The sequence below is a fragment of the Somniosus microcephalus genome, chromosome 11 (genome assembly GCF_052327205.1).
Source record: "Somniosus microcephalus isolate GS21.2 chromosome 11, FLI_Smic_1.0, whole genome shotgun sequence".
NCBI classification, from domain to species: domain Eukaryota; kingdom Metazoa; phylum Chordata; class Chondrichthyes; order Squaliformes; family Somniosidae; genus Somniosus; species Somniosus microcephalus.
The window spans coordinates 93,358,123-93,373,188 of record NC_140997.1 but is presented as its reverse complement, the minus strand read 5'-3'; the positions used below and the strand labels follow the sequence as shown (position 1 = coordinate 93,373,188).

Here is a 15,066-nt window from a genome sequence, read left to right as displayed (position 1 = left end):
TATGGTGCATAAACGTCAGTATAGACCAGTTGGGCTGAATGGCCTGTTTCTGTGCTGTAAATTCTATAAGAACATAAGAAATAGGAGCAGGAGTAGGTCATTTGGCCCTTCAAGCCTGCTCTGCCATTCAGTAAGATCATGGCTGATCTACCTCATCTCCACTTTCCTGCAGTATCGCCACATCCCTTGATTCTCTTAATATGCAAAAAATCTATGATCTCTGTCTTGAACATACTCAACAACTGGAAGGTGACGGCAGCTTGGTTGAAGAGATGGGTAGGTTTTAAAAGGTGTGAGGCGGATGGGTTAGAGGAAGGAATTTCATAGATTAGGACCCAGGTGCTGCCAATGGGGCAAAAGTGGGGTGGAGGAGATAGCCAAGAAGGTGGAGTTGTTAACCCCTCACTTCTGTGAGGAGGATCAACCCCAAACTTGGGGGATCAAGGTTCGCTGCTTTAGGAGACTCAACACGCCGGTCAGTCTATTACCACTTTCCCAGTAATACACAAAGTCAGAAACTGTAAAATAAGTAAAGTTTTATTCCAGTAACCGGTACTGGACTTCAATCTGAGAAACCCTTTGTGTTTGCACACAAGGAGGTCTCTAGAGTGCGCCCCTAGACTCACTGGGCTACAATATTTATACATTTTCATAAATTGCAAGTCATCATGAGAATACAGAAAACTAGGCGATCACGCTGCACAAGTCATTTGTTTCTTTTTACAGAGCTCTGTTTAAAATTCACTTTTAACTTTCAACAAAATGCGACCATGAGACTGTCTCCATCAGTTATCTAAACATTCTGTTCTTGTCCTTTCTTATCTGTACTGCATTCCCACAGCCCTGCATCAGTTTTTACATTTAAACTATTCACTGCATGTCAAGCAGTCCATCATGCCTTGCGAATCATTGGTACAGCAGTATTGGATTAACACTTAGCTTAACAGAGTGAGGAATGGAGTGTTCAGGTGGAGATGGAGGGATGGAAGAGGTTTCAGAGATTGGCTACGAGGAAGCCATGGAGGGATTTAAAGATGAGCATAAAGATTTTAAACTTCAGTCATTGGGGAATGGCAAATATAATCCCGGCAGTAGCTTTCGACTATCCGGAAAAAAGCCGAACCCCCTCTGAATTTTCGGGAAATTGCCGCGCTCGGTCGGTCTCACCGCTCTCCGGAAAGATCCAAATTATTCCGGACGTTGCCGAATGGCCTGTGGCCTCTCTCCGGAAGTTACCGAACAGCCTGTGGCTCTCCGGAAGTTGCCGAACGGCCTGTGGCCGCTCTCCGGAGGATGCCGAGCTCGGCTTGTCTGACCGCTCTCCGGAAAAGCCCGAATTATTCTGGTTGTTGCCGAACGGCCTGTGGCCGCTCTCCGGAAGTTCCCGAACGGCCTTTGGCCGCTCTCCGGAAGTTGCCGAGCTCAGCCGGTCTGCCCGCTCTTGGGAAGTGGCCCAACGGGGGCCACCGGTATCGATTCGGTAGGAATCGATTGGTCTCCAGTTTCTCTGAATAACCTACATTAACGCACTCGATAGTGGTTAGAATCGAGCAAACGGAGAGTGTGAACATGAGGGGAGACGTGAGGATACTGTTGGTGGGAGAACGTGAGTAAAACACAGACGCGAGAGAGTGAAGGAAAAGTACAGTGGGACAGAGATAGGGGGGGACTAGGGGAGTGAGGGGGACAGAGATAGGGGAGTGAAGGGGACAGAGATAGGGGAGAGAGGGGGACAGACGGGGGAGGGACTGCGGGGGGTACAGACGGGGGAGGGACTGCGGGGGGTGAGGGGGACAGAGGCGGGGGAGGGACTGTGGGGGGTGAGGGGGACCGAGGCGGGGGAGGGACTGTGGGGGGTGAGGGGGACAGAGACGGGGGAGGGACTGGGTTGGTGAGGGGGACAGAGACGGGGGAGGGACTGGGGGCGGTGAGGGGGACAGAGACGGTGGAGGGACTGGGGGCGGTGAGAGGGACACAGACGGGGGAGGGACTGGGTTGGTGAGGGGGACAGAGACGGGGGAGGGACTGGGGGGGGCAGAGACGGGGGAGGGACTGGGGGTGTGGGTGAGTGGAACAGAAATAGGGGGGGGGGACTGGGGGCCAGAGAGAGAGAGAAGGGGGGGACTGGGGGCCCGAGAGAGAGAAGGGGGGGACTGGGGGCCCGAGAGAGAGAGAAGGGGGGACTGGGGGGTCAGAGAGAGAGATGGGGGGACTGGGGGTCAGAGAGAGAGAAGGGGGGACTGGGGGTCAGAGAGAGAGAAGGGGGGACTGGGGGTCAGAGAGCGAGAAGGGACTGGGGGTCAGAGAGCGAGAAGGGGGGACTGGGGGTCAGAGAGAGAGAAGGGGGGACTGGGGGTCAGAGAGAGAGAAGGGGGGACTGGGGGTCAGAGAGCGAGAAGGGGGGACTGGGGGTCAGAGAGCGAGAAGGGGGGACTGGGGGTCAGAGAGAGAGAAGGGGGGACTGGGGGTCAGAGAGAGAGAAGGGGGGACTGGGGGTCAGAGAGAGAGAGAGAAGGGTGGTCTGGGGGTCAGAGCGAGGGGGGACTGGGGGTCAGAGAGATGGGGGGACTGGGAGTCAGAGAGAGAGGGGATACTGGGGGGTCAGAGATGAGGGGGGGACTGGGGGGTCAGAGAGATGAGGGGGGTACTTGGGGGTCAGAGAGATGAGGGGGGACTGGGGGGTCAGAGAGATGAGGGGGGACTGGGGGGTCAGAGAGAGATGAGGGGGGACTGGGGGGTCAGAGAGAGATGAGGGGGGACTGGGGGGTCAGAGAGATGAGGGGGGGGACTAGGGGGTCAGAGAGAGATGAGGCGGGGACTGGGGGGTCAGAGAGAGATGAGGGGGGGACTGGGGGGTCAGAGAGAAAGAAAGAAATACTTACATTTCTATAGCGCTTTTCACGACCACCGGACGCCTCCAAGTGCTTTACAGCCAATGAAGTACTTTTGAAGTGTAGTCACTGTTGTAATGTAGGAAACAAGACAGCCAATTGCGCACAGCAAGCTCCCACAAACAGCAATGTGATAATGACCAAATAATCTGTCTGTGTTATGTTGATTGCGGGATAAATATTTGCCAGGACACCAGGAAAACTCCCTTGCTCTTCTTTGAAATAGTGCAATGAGATCTTTACGTCCCCCTCAGAGAGCAGATGGGGCCTTGGTTTAACATCTCATCCGAACGACGGCACCTCAGACAGTGCAGCACTCCCTCAGCACTGCACTGGAGTGTCAGCCTAGATTTATGTGCTCAAGTCCCTGGAGGAGTGTTTGCTAGTGCTCTGGGGGAGGGTTTAAACTAAAATGGCAGGGGGTTGGGAACCTGAGCCGGGAGACAGAGGAAAGGGAAACTAGGATAAAAGCAAAAGCTAGGAAGGAGAAAAACAAAAGTGGCAGTCAGAGAAATCAATGGTTTGAATCAAACATGGCCACAGTAAATAATAATTATAATAGGTCTAAGAGCGTTAAAAAAACAAGCCTGAAGGCTTTGTGTCTTAATGCGAGGAGCATTCGTAATAAGGTGGATGAATTAGCTGTGCAAATAGAGGTAAACAAATATGATTTGATTGGGATTACGGAAACATGGCTCCAGGGTGGCCAAGGCTGGGAACTCAATATTCAGGAAAGATAGGCAAAAAGGAAAGGGAGGGTGGGGTAGCTTTGCTGGTTAAAGAAGGGATTAACACAATTGTAAGGAACGATATTAACTCTGATGATGTGGAATCTGTATGGGTAGAACTGAGAAATACCAAGGGGCAGAAAACGTGAGTGGTATATAGACCTCCAAACAGTAATGCGGAGGTTGGGGATGGCATTAAAAGGGAAATTAGAGAAGCGTGCAATAAGGGCACAGCTGTCATCATGGGTGACTTTAATCTACATATAGATTGGGCTAACCAAATTAGTAACAATACTGTGGAGGAGGAATTCCTGGAGTGTTTACGGGATGGTTTCCTGGACCAATATGTCGAGGAACCAACCAGAGATCAGGCCATCTTAGACTGGGTATCATGTAATGAGAAAGGATTCATTAGCAATCTTGTTGTGCGAGGCCCCTTGGGTCGGAGCGATTGTAATATGATAGAATTTTTCATTAAGATGGAGAGTGAAGTAGTTGACTCAGAGACTAGGGTCCTGAATTTAAATAAAGGAAACTACGATGGTATGAGGCGCAAGTTGGGTAGGATTGATTGGGGAATGTCACTCAAAGGGTTGACGGTGGATAGGCAATGGCAAACATTCAAAGACCGCATGGATGGACTACAGAATTTGTTCATCCCAGTTTGGCATAAAAATAAAACAAAAAAGGTGACTCAACCATGGCTAACAAGGGAAATTAGGGATAGCATAAGATCCAAGGGGAGGACATATAAATTGGCCAGAAAAAGCAGTAAACCTGAGGATTGGGAGCAGTTTAGGATTCAACAAAGGAGGACAAAGGGATTAATTAAGAAGGGGAAAATAGAATATGAGAGTAAGTTTGCAGGGAACATAAAAACTGACTGTAAAAGCTTTTATAGATATGTGAAGAGAAAAAGATTGGTGAAGTCAAGCGTAGGTCCCTTGCAGTCAGAATCAGGGGAATTTATAATGGGGAACAAAGAAATGGCAGACCAATTAAATACATATTTATGTTCTGTCTTCACAAAGGAGGACACAAATAACCTCCCAGAAATGTCGGGGAACATAGGGTCTGATGAAAGGGAGGAACTGAAAGAAATCAGTATTTGTAGGGAAATGGTGTTAGGGAAATTGACGGGATTGAAGGCCGATAAATCCCCAGGGCCTGATAATCTACATCCTAGGGGTACTTAAGGAAGTGGCCCTAGAAATAGTAGATGCATTGCTGATCATCTTCCAACATTCGATGGAATCTGTAACAGTACCCATGGATTGGAGGGTAGCTAATGTTACCCCACTATTCAAAAAAGGTGGTAGAGAGAAAACGGGGAATTACAGACCGGTAAGCCTGACATCGGTAGTGGGGAAAATGCTAGAGTCCATTATAAAAGATGTAATAGCAGAGCGCTTGGAAAACAGTGACAGGATCGGACAAAGTCAACATGGATTTACAAAAGGTAAATCGTGCTTGACTAATCTACTGGAATTTTTTGAGGATGTAACTGGTAAAATAGATAAGGGAGAACCAGTGGATGTGGTGTATTTGGACTTTCAGAAGGCTTTCAATAAGGTCCCGCATAAGAGATTAGCGTGTAAAGTTAAGGCACATGGGATTGGGGGCAAGGTATTGACTTGGATAGAGAACTGGTTGGCAGACAGAAAACAAAGAGTTGGAATAAACTGGTCTTTTTCCGATTGGCAGGCAGTGACTAGTGGGGTACCGCAGGGATCGGTCCTTGGACCCCAGCTATTCACAATATATATTAATGATCCAGACAAGGGAACTAGATGTAATATCTCCAAGTTTGCAGACGACACAAAGCTGGGTGGGCGTGTGTGCTGTGAGGAGGATGCAGAGAAACTCCAGGATGATTTGGACAGGTTGGGTGATTGGGCAGAAGCATGGCAGATGCAGTACAATGTGGATAAATGCGAGGTTATCCACTTTGGTGTCAAAAACAGGAAGGCAGATTATTATCTGAAGGGCAATAGATTGGGAGAAGGGGAAGTGCAACGAGACCTGGGTGTCCTTGTGCACCAGTCGCTGAAGGTAAGCATGCAGGTGCAGCAGGCGGTTAAGAAGGCAAATGGTATGTTGGCCTTCGTAGCGAGAGGGTTTGAGTACAGGAACAAGGATGTCTTGCTGCAGTTGTACAGGGCATGGTGAGACCACATCTTGAGTATTGTGTGCAGTTTTGGTCGCCTTACCTGAGGAAGGATGTTCTTGCCATGGAAGGAGTTCAGCGAAGATTCACCAGGCTGATACCTGGGATGGCAGGAATGACTTATGAGGAGAGAGTGGGTCGATTGGGCTTATACTCGCTGGAGTTTAGAAGAATGAGAGGGGATCTCATTGAAACTTATAAAATTCTGACAGGACTGGGCAGACTAGATGCAGGAAGGATGTTCCCGATGGTTGGGGAGTCCAGAACCAGGGGTCACAGTCTACGGATAAGGAGTAAGCCATTTAGGACAGAAATGAGGGGGAATTTCTTCACCCAGAGAGTGGTGAACCTGTGGAATTCTCTACCACAGAAGGCAGTAGAGGCCAATTCATTAAATATATTCAAGAAGGAGTTGGATATATTTCTTGAGGCTAAAGGGATCAAGGGGTATGGGGAGAAAGCAGGGACAGGGTACTGAATTTGGATGATCAGCCATGATCGCATTGAATGGCGGAGCAGGCTCGAGGGGCCGAATGGCGTACTCCTACTCCTAACTTCTATGTTTCTATGGAGTGAGACCTGAACCCACAACCTTCTGACTCAGAGGTAAATGTGCTACCAACTGAGCCACAGCTGCCAGAGGGGAGGGACTGAGGGGAGAGTGAAGGCAAAGGGAATGAGGGGGCAAGGTGGTGTGATTTTAGTGTAATACTTTATGGATGGTCCCCACACACTCACTGGACTGCCATGTCCTCATTGTCCCTTTTTTATTTTCATCGAATTGCAGCTCTGTGTAGTAGTCACATAATGTAGAAGAGACACTGATCATGTCTTCCTGTGCCTCCAAGGTTGCTCCCAGTTAATCAGGTGAGACTTATCTTCAAAACTCGTAAATAGCCATTTCCCTCGGTCAATTGATGGATATCAGACTTCAACTCACTCCACAGAGACACCTGCAGCTACATTGTGACAGTTGACATAGCAAAATCGAATAAGAAATGTTGACTTGCACCTGTCAGGTGCCTGATTCACTTCCCAGCCGAAGTCCAAACCCCTAAATTTTCAGCACGGGTCACAGGCTGGTGATCAAGACGAGATTCCTGGATGGCATTTCCCTTCCCTAACTCGTCAGGGCTGAAGTCAATTGAAACATCTCGCACTGCCACCACGGACTGGTGACCAAACCTCGCCCTTTCTTGGCCATTGTCACAACTGGTACTGCACTTCAAAAAAGTACTTAATTGGCTGTAAAGCGCTTTGGGACGTCCTGAGTGCGTGAAATGTGTTACGTAATTGCAAGTTCTTTCTTCTTTGTGATTCAATGACTCGCTCTGTGAACCCACTGAGCCATTTGGGGAGTGCAAAAACTTTTTGTTTCAACTTAAAAGTAAGTGTAGTGTTAAGATTGTGATGTGTGTGGTGGGTTTAAAATGTCTCTAGTGAAAGCATAAGCTGCATTTCGGGTAATGCACCCTCCTCGGGTTCAGCATTTCGGGTAATGCACCCTCCTCGGGTTCAGCATTTCAGATAATGCACCCTCCTCGGGTTCAGCATTTCAGATAATGCACCCTCCTCGGGTTCAGCATTTCAGATAATGCACCCTCCTCGGGTTCAGCATTTCGGGTAATGCACCCTCCTCGGGTTCAGCATTTCGGGTAATGCACCCTCCTCGGGTTCAGCATTCGGGTAATGCACCCTCCTCGGGTTCAGCATTCGGATAATGCACCCTCCTCGGGTTCAGCATTCGGATAATGCACCCTCCTCGGGTTCAGCATTTCAGATAATGCACCCTCCTCGGGTTCAGCATTCGGGTAATGCACCCTCCTCGGGTTCAGCATTCGGGTAATGCACCCTCCTCGGGTTCAGCATTCGGGTAATGCACCCTCCTCGGGTTCAGCATTCGGGTAATGCACCCTCCTCGGGTTCAGCATTTCAGATAATGCAACCTCCTCGGGTTCAGCATTCGGGTAATGCACCCTCCTCGGGTTCAGCATTCGGGTAATGCACCCTCCTCGGGTTCAGCATTCGGGTAATGCACCCTCCTCGGGTTCAGCATTTCAGATAATGCACCCTCCTCGGGTTCAGCATTCGGGTAATGCACCCTCCTCGGGTTCAGCATTTCGGGTAATGCACCCTCCTCGGGTTCAGCATTCGGGTAATGCACCCTCCTCGGGTTCAGCATTCGGGTAATGCACCCTCCTCGGGTTCAGCATTCGGGTAATGCACCCTCCTCGGGTTCAGCATTTCGGGTAATGCACCCTCCTCGGGTTCAGCATTTCGGGTAATGCACCCTCCTCGGGTTCAGCATTCGGGTAATGCACCCTCCTCGGGTTCAGCATTCGGGTAATGCACCCTCCTCGGGTTCAGCATTCGGGTAATGCACCCTCCTCGGGTTCAGCATTCGGGTAATGCACCCTCCTCGGGTTCAGCATTCGGGTAATGCACCCTCCTCGGGTTCAGCATTCGGGTAATGCACCCTCCTCGGGTTCAGCATTTCGGGTAATGCACCCTCCTCGGGTTCAGCATTCGGGTAATGCACCCTCCTCGGGTTCAGCATTCGGGTAATGCACCCTCCTCGGGTTCAGCATTCGGGTAATGCACCCTCCTCGGGTTCAGCATTCGGGTAATGCACCCTCCTCGGGTTCAGCATTCGGGTAATGCACCCTCCTCGGGTTCAGCATTCGGGTAATGCACCCTCCTCGGGTTCAGCATTTCAGATAATGCACCCTCCTCGGGTTCAGCATTTCGGGTAATGCACCCTCCTCGGGTTCAGCATTTCGGGTAATGCACCCTCCTCGGGTTCAGCATTTCGGGTAATGCACCCTCCTCGGGTTCAGCATTCGGGTAATGCACCCTCCTTGGGTTCAGCATTCGGGTAATGCACCCTCCTCGGGTTCAGCATTTCGGGTAATGCACCCTCCTCGGGTTCAGCATTCGGGTAATGCACCCTCCTCGGGTTCAGCATTTCGGGTAATGCACCCTCCTCGGGTTCAGCATTCGGGTAATGCACCCTCCTCGGGTTCAGCATTCGGGTAATGCACCCTCCTCGGGTTCAGCATTCGGGTAATGCACCCTCCTCGGGTTCAGCATTTCAGATAATGCACCCTCCTCGGGTTCAGCATTCGGGTAATGCACCCTCCTCGGGTTCAGCATTCGGGTAATGCACCCTCCTCGGGTTCAGCATTTCAGATAATGCACCCTCCTCGGGTTCAGCATTCGGGTAATGCACCCTCCTCGGGTTCAGCATTTCAGATAATGCACCCTCCTCGGGTTCAGCATTCGGGTAATGCACCCTCCTCGGGTTCAGCATTCGGATAATGCACCCTCCTCGGGTTCAGCATTTCAGATAATGCAACCTCCTCGGGTTCAGCATTCGGGTAATGCACCCTCCTCGGGTTCAGCATTCGGGTAATGCACCCTCCTCGGGTTCAGCATTCGGGTAATGCACCCTCCTCGGGTTCAGCATTCGGGTAATGCACCCTCCTCGGGTTCAGCATTTCGGGTAATGCACCCTCCTCGGGTTCAGCATTCGGGTAATGCACCCTCCTCGGGTTCAGCATTTCGGGTAATGCACCCTCCTCGGGTTCAGCATTCGGGTAATGCACCCTCCTCGGGTTCAGCATTCGGATAATGCACCCTCCTCGGGTTCAGCATTCGGGTAATGCACCCTCCTTGGGTTCAGCATTCGGGTAATGCACCCTCCTCGGGTTCAGCATTCGGATAATGCACCCTCCTCGGGTTCAGCATTCGGGTAATGCACCCTCCTCGGGTTCAGCATTCGGGTAATGCACCCTCCTCGGGTTCAGCATTCGGGTAATGCACCCTCCTCGGGTTCAGCATTCGGGTAATGCACCCTCCTCGGGTTCAGCATTCGGGTAATGCACCCTCCTCGGGTTCAGCATTCGGGTAATGCACCCTCCTCGGGTTCAGCATTTCGGGTAATGCACCCTCCTTGGGTTCAGCGTTTCGGGTAATGCACCCTCCTTGGGTTCAGCATTCGGGTAATGCACCCTCCTTGGGTTCAGCATTCGGGTAATGCACCCTCCTCGGGTTCAGCATTCGGGTAATGCACCCTCCTCGGGTTCAGCATTCGGATAATGCACCCTCCTCGGGTTCAGCATTCGGGTAATGCACCCTCCTCGGGTTCAGCATTCGGATAATGCACCCTCCTCGGGTTCAGCATTCGGGTAATGCACCCTCCTCGGGTTCAGCATTCGGGTAATGCACCCTCCTCGGGTTCAGCATTCGGATAATGCACCCTCCTCGGGTTCAGCATTTCAGATAATGCAACCTCCTCGGGTTCAGCATTCGGGTAATGCACCCTCCTCGGGTTCAGCATTCGGGTAATGCACCCTCCTCGGGTTCAGCATTCGGGTAATGCACCCTCCTCGGGTTCAGCATTTCAGATAATGCACCCTCCTCGGGTTCAGCATTCGGATAATGCACCCTCCTCGGGTTCAGCATTTCAGATAATGCAACCTCCTCGGGTTCAGCATTCGGGTAATGCACCCTCCTCGGGTTCAGCATTCGGGTAATGCACCCTCCTCGGGTTCAGCATTTCGGGTAATGCACCCTCCTCGGGTTCAGCATTCGGGTAATGCACCCTCCTCGGGTTCAGCATTCGGATAATGCACCCTCCTCGGGTTCAGCATTCGGGTAATGCACCCTCCTTGGGTTCAGCATTCGGGTAATGCACCCTCCTCGGGTTCAGCATTCGGATAATGCACCCTCCTCGGGTTCAGCATTCGGGTAATGCACCCTCCTCGGGTTCAGCATTCGGGTAATGCACCCTCCTCGGGTTCAGCATTCGGGTAATGCACCCTCCTCGGGTTCAGCATTCGGGTAATGCACCCTCCTCGGGTTCAGCATTCGGGTAATGCACCCTCCTCGGGTTCAGCATTCGGGTAATGCACCCTCCTCGGGTTCAGCATTTCGGGTAATGCACCCTCCTTGGGTTCAGCGTTTCGGGTAATGCACCCTCCTTGGGTTCAGCATTCGGGTAATGCACCCTCCTTGGGTTCAGCATTCGGGTAATGCACCCTCCTCGGGTTCAGCATTCGGGTAATGCACCCTCCTCGGGTTCAGCATTCGGATAATGCACCCTCCTCGGGTTCAGCATTCGGGTAATGCACCCTCCTCGGGTTCAGCATTCGGATAATGCACCCTCCTCGGGTTCAGCATTCGGGTAATGCACCCTCCTCGGGTTCAGCATTCGGGTAATGCACCCTCCTCGGGTTCAGCATTTCAGATAATGCAACCTCCTCGGGTTCAGCATTCGGGTAATGCACCCTCCTCGGGTTCAGCATTCGGGTAATGCACCCTCCTCGGGTTCAGCATTCGGGTAATGCACCCTCCTCGGGTTCAGCATTCGGGTAATGCACCCTCCTCGGGTTCAGCATTTCGGGTAATGCACCCTCCTCGGGTTCAGCATTCGGGTAATGCACCCTCCTCGGGTTCAGCATTTCGGGTAATGCACCCTCCTCGGGTTCAGCATTCGGGTAATGCACCCTCCTCGGGTTCAGCATTTCAGATAATGCACCCTCCTCGGGTTCAGCATTCGGGTAATGCACCCTCCTTGGGTTCAGCATTCGGGTAATGCACCCTCCTCGGGTTCAGCATTCGGGTAATGCACCCTCCTCGGGTTCAGCAATTAATGCCTCTCTCCTTTCTGTATCTGCAGCTAAAGTCGGCAAAACATCGCTGATCATGTCCCTGGTCAGCGAGGAGTTTCCCGAGCAGGTGAGTCAGACTGGGTTTTATTAGTTTACTTCCCCATCTTTCCAGGAGGCTCTGAGCTGTTACTGAAGTGTATGTTCCACAGGTAGCGGCTGCTCTCTTGTAATTCCCCCGCCCCCCATCCCCTGCTTACGTTCATGTCCAGCCTCCCATATGAAGAATGGCCACTTGGAGGAGTGGAGGAGGTGTCAGAAGGCAGCCAGCCCCTGAGGAGCTTATACCCCAGCAAGATTCACTGCCTTCAGAAGAGGGGAGAAGATTTGGAGTGGGAGCTTCCTTGTTTCATAAGATATTGTACTTGTGTTTACTTTCCTTTCCTGTATTGAAAGGGATTCAGAGCTCTGAAAACGCTACAGTGGTAAACGTGGGATTGCTGATAAAGAACCGCACTTCGGTCCCAAGAGGCACTTGGCTGGCATTCGAGTGTACGAGGGCGAAGATGTGTACTCTTCGTATTTACTCTCAGGTTGCACAGCCTTGTGGATTGTGCAATACACAGCACCATGTTATTTATTTTGGCACATTGGAGTGTGATTGAAACAATAGACAGGATATTTCTATTCAACTGGTTCCCCTGTGGAATTGGAACAGCCACTTCTTCCTTCAGGGTGTGGCAGGCCAGAAAGCGAGTCTCCATGGCGCCCTCCCAGCCCCTCCTTCAGCAGCTGATGAGCTGTCGGGTTGGACAAGCCTCGACATCTACTATTTCTGAGGGGGAAATAAAGTTTTCTTTTCTTAACAGAATCCTCCCGTCTCTCTGGTGATCAGACTGGCTGTTGCATCCTGACAGCTGGTGAAAATGGGCACTGAGTTACATAACATACACTGAGGGGGCACGTAGGGAGGGAGCGCGGCGAGGGATCGCGCAGCGAAGGGGCATTTGCATCTTGAAATGTATCTGCCGCAGATGTGAGAGGTAAATTGCGGAAATGTTCAGGAGCAGGATTTAGCTGCGATCTGAGGACAAAGACTATGTCAGGTCGGGTACTATTAAGATGAGGGATGCAGCGTATTGATAAGTGTCATAAAAATTAACTTTTTACTTCAGATTTTTTTGAAATAATTTAAACTTTCCATGGTAAGTACCAGGTGGGATTTACGGTTAGTATTTAAACATAAGAACATAAGAAATAGGAGCAGGAGTAGGCCGTTCAGTCCTTCGAGCCTGCTCCGCCATTCAACTCCATTCACCGGCCCTATCGCCATATCCCTTGATGCTTTAACTAGTCAGAAATCTATTGACTTCTGTTTTGAATATACCCAGTGACTGAGCCTTCACAGCCCTCGGGTAGAGAATTCCAAAGATTCACCACCATCTGTGTGAAGAAATTTCTTCTCATCTCAGTCCTGAATGGCCTACCCTTTATCCTGAGGCTATGGCCCTGATTCTAAACTCCCCAGCCAAGGGAAACATTCTCCCAGCATCCACTCTATCAAGCCCTGTAATAATTTTGTATGCTTCAATGAGATCCCCTCTCATTCTTCTGAATTCAAGAGAATACAGGCCTAGTTTATTCAATCTCTTCTCATACGACAGTTCCGCCATCCCAGGAATCAATCTCATGAACCTTCATTGCACTCCCTCTATGGCAAGTATATACTTCCTTAGGCAAGGAGACCAAAATTGTACACAGCACTCCAGGTGTGGTCTCACCAAGGCCCTACATAATTGGAGTAAGACTTCTTTACTCCTGTACTCAAATCCTCTTGTAATGAAGGCCAGCATACCATTTGCCTTCCTAATGGCTTGCTGCACCTGCACATTCACTTTCAGTGACTCATGTACAAGGACACCTAGGTCCCTTTGAGCATCTGCATTCCCCAATCTTTCACCATTTTGGAAATACTCTGCCTTTCTGTTTTTTTCTACCAAAGTGGATAACTTCACATTTATCTACATTATATTCCATCTGCCATGTTCTCGCCCACTCACTGAGCCTGTCGAGATCCCCTTGAAGCATCTTCACAACCTCTTCACAACTGACACTGCCACCTAGCTTTGTATCAGCAGCAAATTTGGAAATGTTACATTTAGTCCCCTCATCCAAATCATTGCTATAGATTGTGAATAGCTGGGGCCCAAGCACCTATCCTTGCGGTACCCCACTAGTCACAGCCTGCCATCCTGAAAAAGACCCATTTATCCCTACTCTTTGTTTTCTGTCTGTTAACCAATTCTCAATCCATGTTAGTATATTACCCTCAATTCCATGTGCCCTAATTTTGTTCACCAACCTCTTGTGTGGGACCTTATCGAAGGCCTTCTGAAAATCCAGATACACCACATCTACCGGTTCCCCTTTGTCTACTCCACTAGTTATATCCTCAAAGAACTCCAATAGGTTTGCCAAACAGGATTTTCCTTTCATAAATCCATGTTGACTCTGCCCAATCTTGCTATTAGTTTCTAAGTGCCCAGTTATTGCATCCTTTATAATAGATTCCAGCATTTTTCCAACTATTGATGTGAGGCTAACAGGTTTTCTCTCTCCCTCCTTTCTTAAATAGCGGGGTTACATTTGCTATCCTCCAATCTGCAGGAACCATTCCAGAATCTATAGAATTTTGGAAGATGACAACCAATGTGTCCGCTATCCCAATGGCCACTTCTTTCAAAACCCTAGGATGTAGGTCATCTGGTCCTTGGGATTTATCGACTTTTAGTCCCATTAATTTTGCTAGTACTGTTTTTTTACTAATAATTTCTTTAAGTTCCTCATTCTCGCCACACCCTTGGTTTTCTCGTATTTCTGGGAGGTTTTTTGTCGTATTTTCTCCGCTGAAGGCATTGATTCTCTCCCTGGACACAGTCCCACAGGCAACTGGTTGCCCTCCAGTGCCTTGCCCATTGTTCACCTGTCAGCCTAGTCAGTGTTTGGAGACTACCTGACTTTAGTGCACATTGAAGCTGGCCCAGATCCTGCCCCCTCGGCTGGGTATAAAAGATCCCATGGCACTAGAAGAACAGGGGAATTTTTACCCAACATTTATCCCTCAACCAACACCTAAAACAGATTATCCGATCATTTGTTTCATTGCTGTTTGTTGGAGCTTGCTGCGCACAAGATGGCTGCCACGTTTCCCTACTTTACAACAGTGACTACACTTCAAAAGTACTTCATTGGTTGTGAAACGCTTTGGGATGTCCTGTGGCTGTGAAAGGAATTATATAAATGCAAGTTCAATCTTCTTTTCTCTCCCAGTGGCCACACATGTGCACAGCTGGTAAGGGTCATTGAATAGCAGCCCTTCCCAAACCCAGCCCACTGTGGCCAATTGTAGTGTCCCTAATGCTGTCCTTGGCTGAGATAGGACAGGCTAGGAAAGGCTCCCGAGGTGGTGTTGTAACCCACGGAGCAATTGGGGGAGCCAGCCTATTAGAAACCAGAGGTCTACGTCACTGTTAAAATAAAACAATCTTGTGTTGGGTCAAGTGGCAAGTCCCGTTCATCGTGACCACCTCTTTTAACAAAGGTCGTTCACATCCTCAGTGCTGGGTCAGTGGGCACGGAGCTGGCTGACCCTCTCCCCTGTGAATGCTCAA

At 50.2% G+C, this 15,066-nt stretch overlaps 1 protein-coding gene across 3 annotated transcripts in view; it reads left to right on the top strand.

Annotated features, from left to right (window-relative positions):
• Positions 1 to 1,298: 1,298 nt before the first annotated feature.
• Positions 1,299 to 15,066, top strand: part of rhot2 (ras homolog family member T2) — a 46,857-nt gene continuing 33,089 nt past the window's right edge. The window contains exons 1-2 of one of the 3 annotated variants that reach the window (XM_086001029.1): positions 1,299 to 1,606; positions 11,467 to 11,525. In XM_086001029.1, the coding sequence (XP_085857155.1) occupies positions 1,570 to 1,606; positions 11,467 to 11,525 (96 nt within the window). In that variant the 5' untranslated portion in view covers positions 1,299 to 1,569. Of the gene's footprint in view, positions 1,607 to 11,466; positions 11,526 to 15,066 lie in introns of those variants that run through there. The other 2 variants (XM_086001028.1, XM_086001030.1) reach the window with 2 other exon arrangements.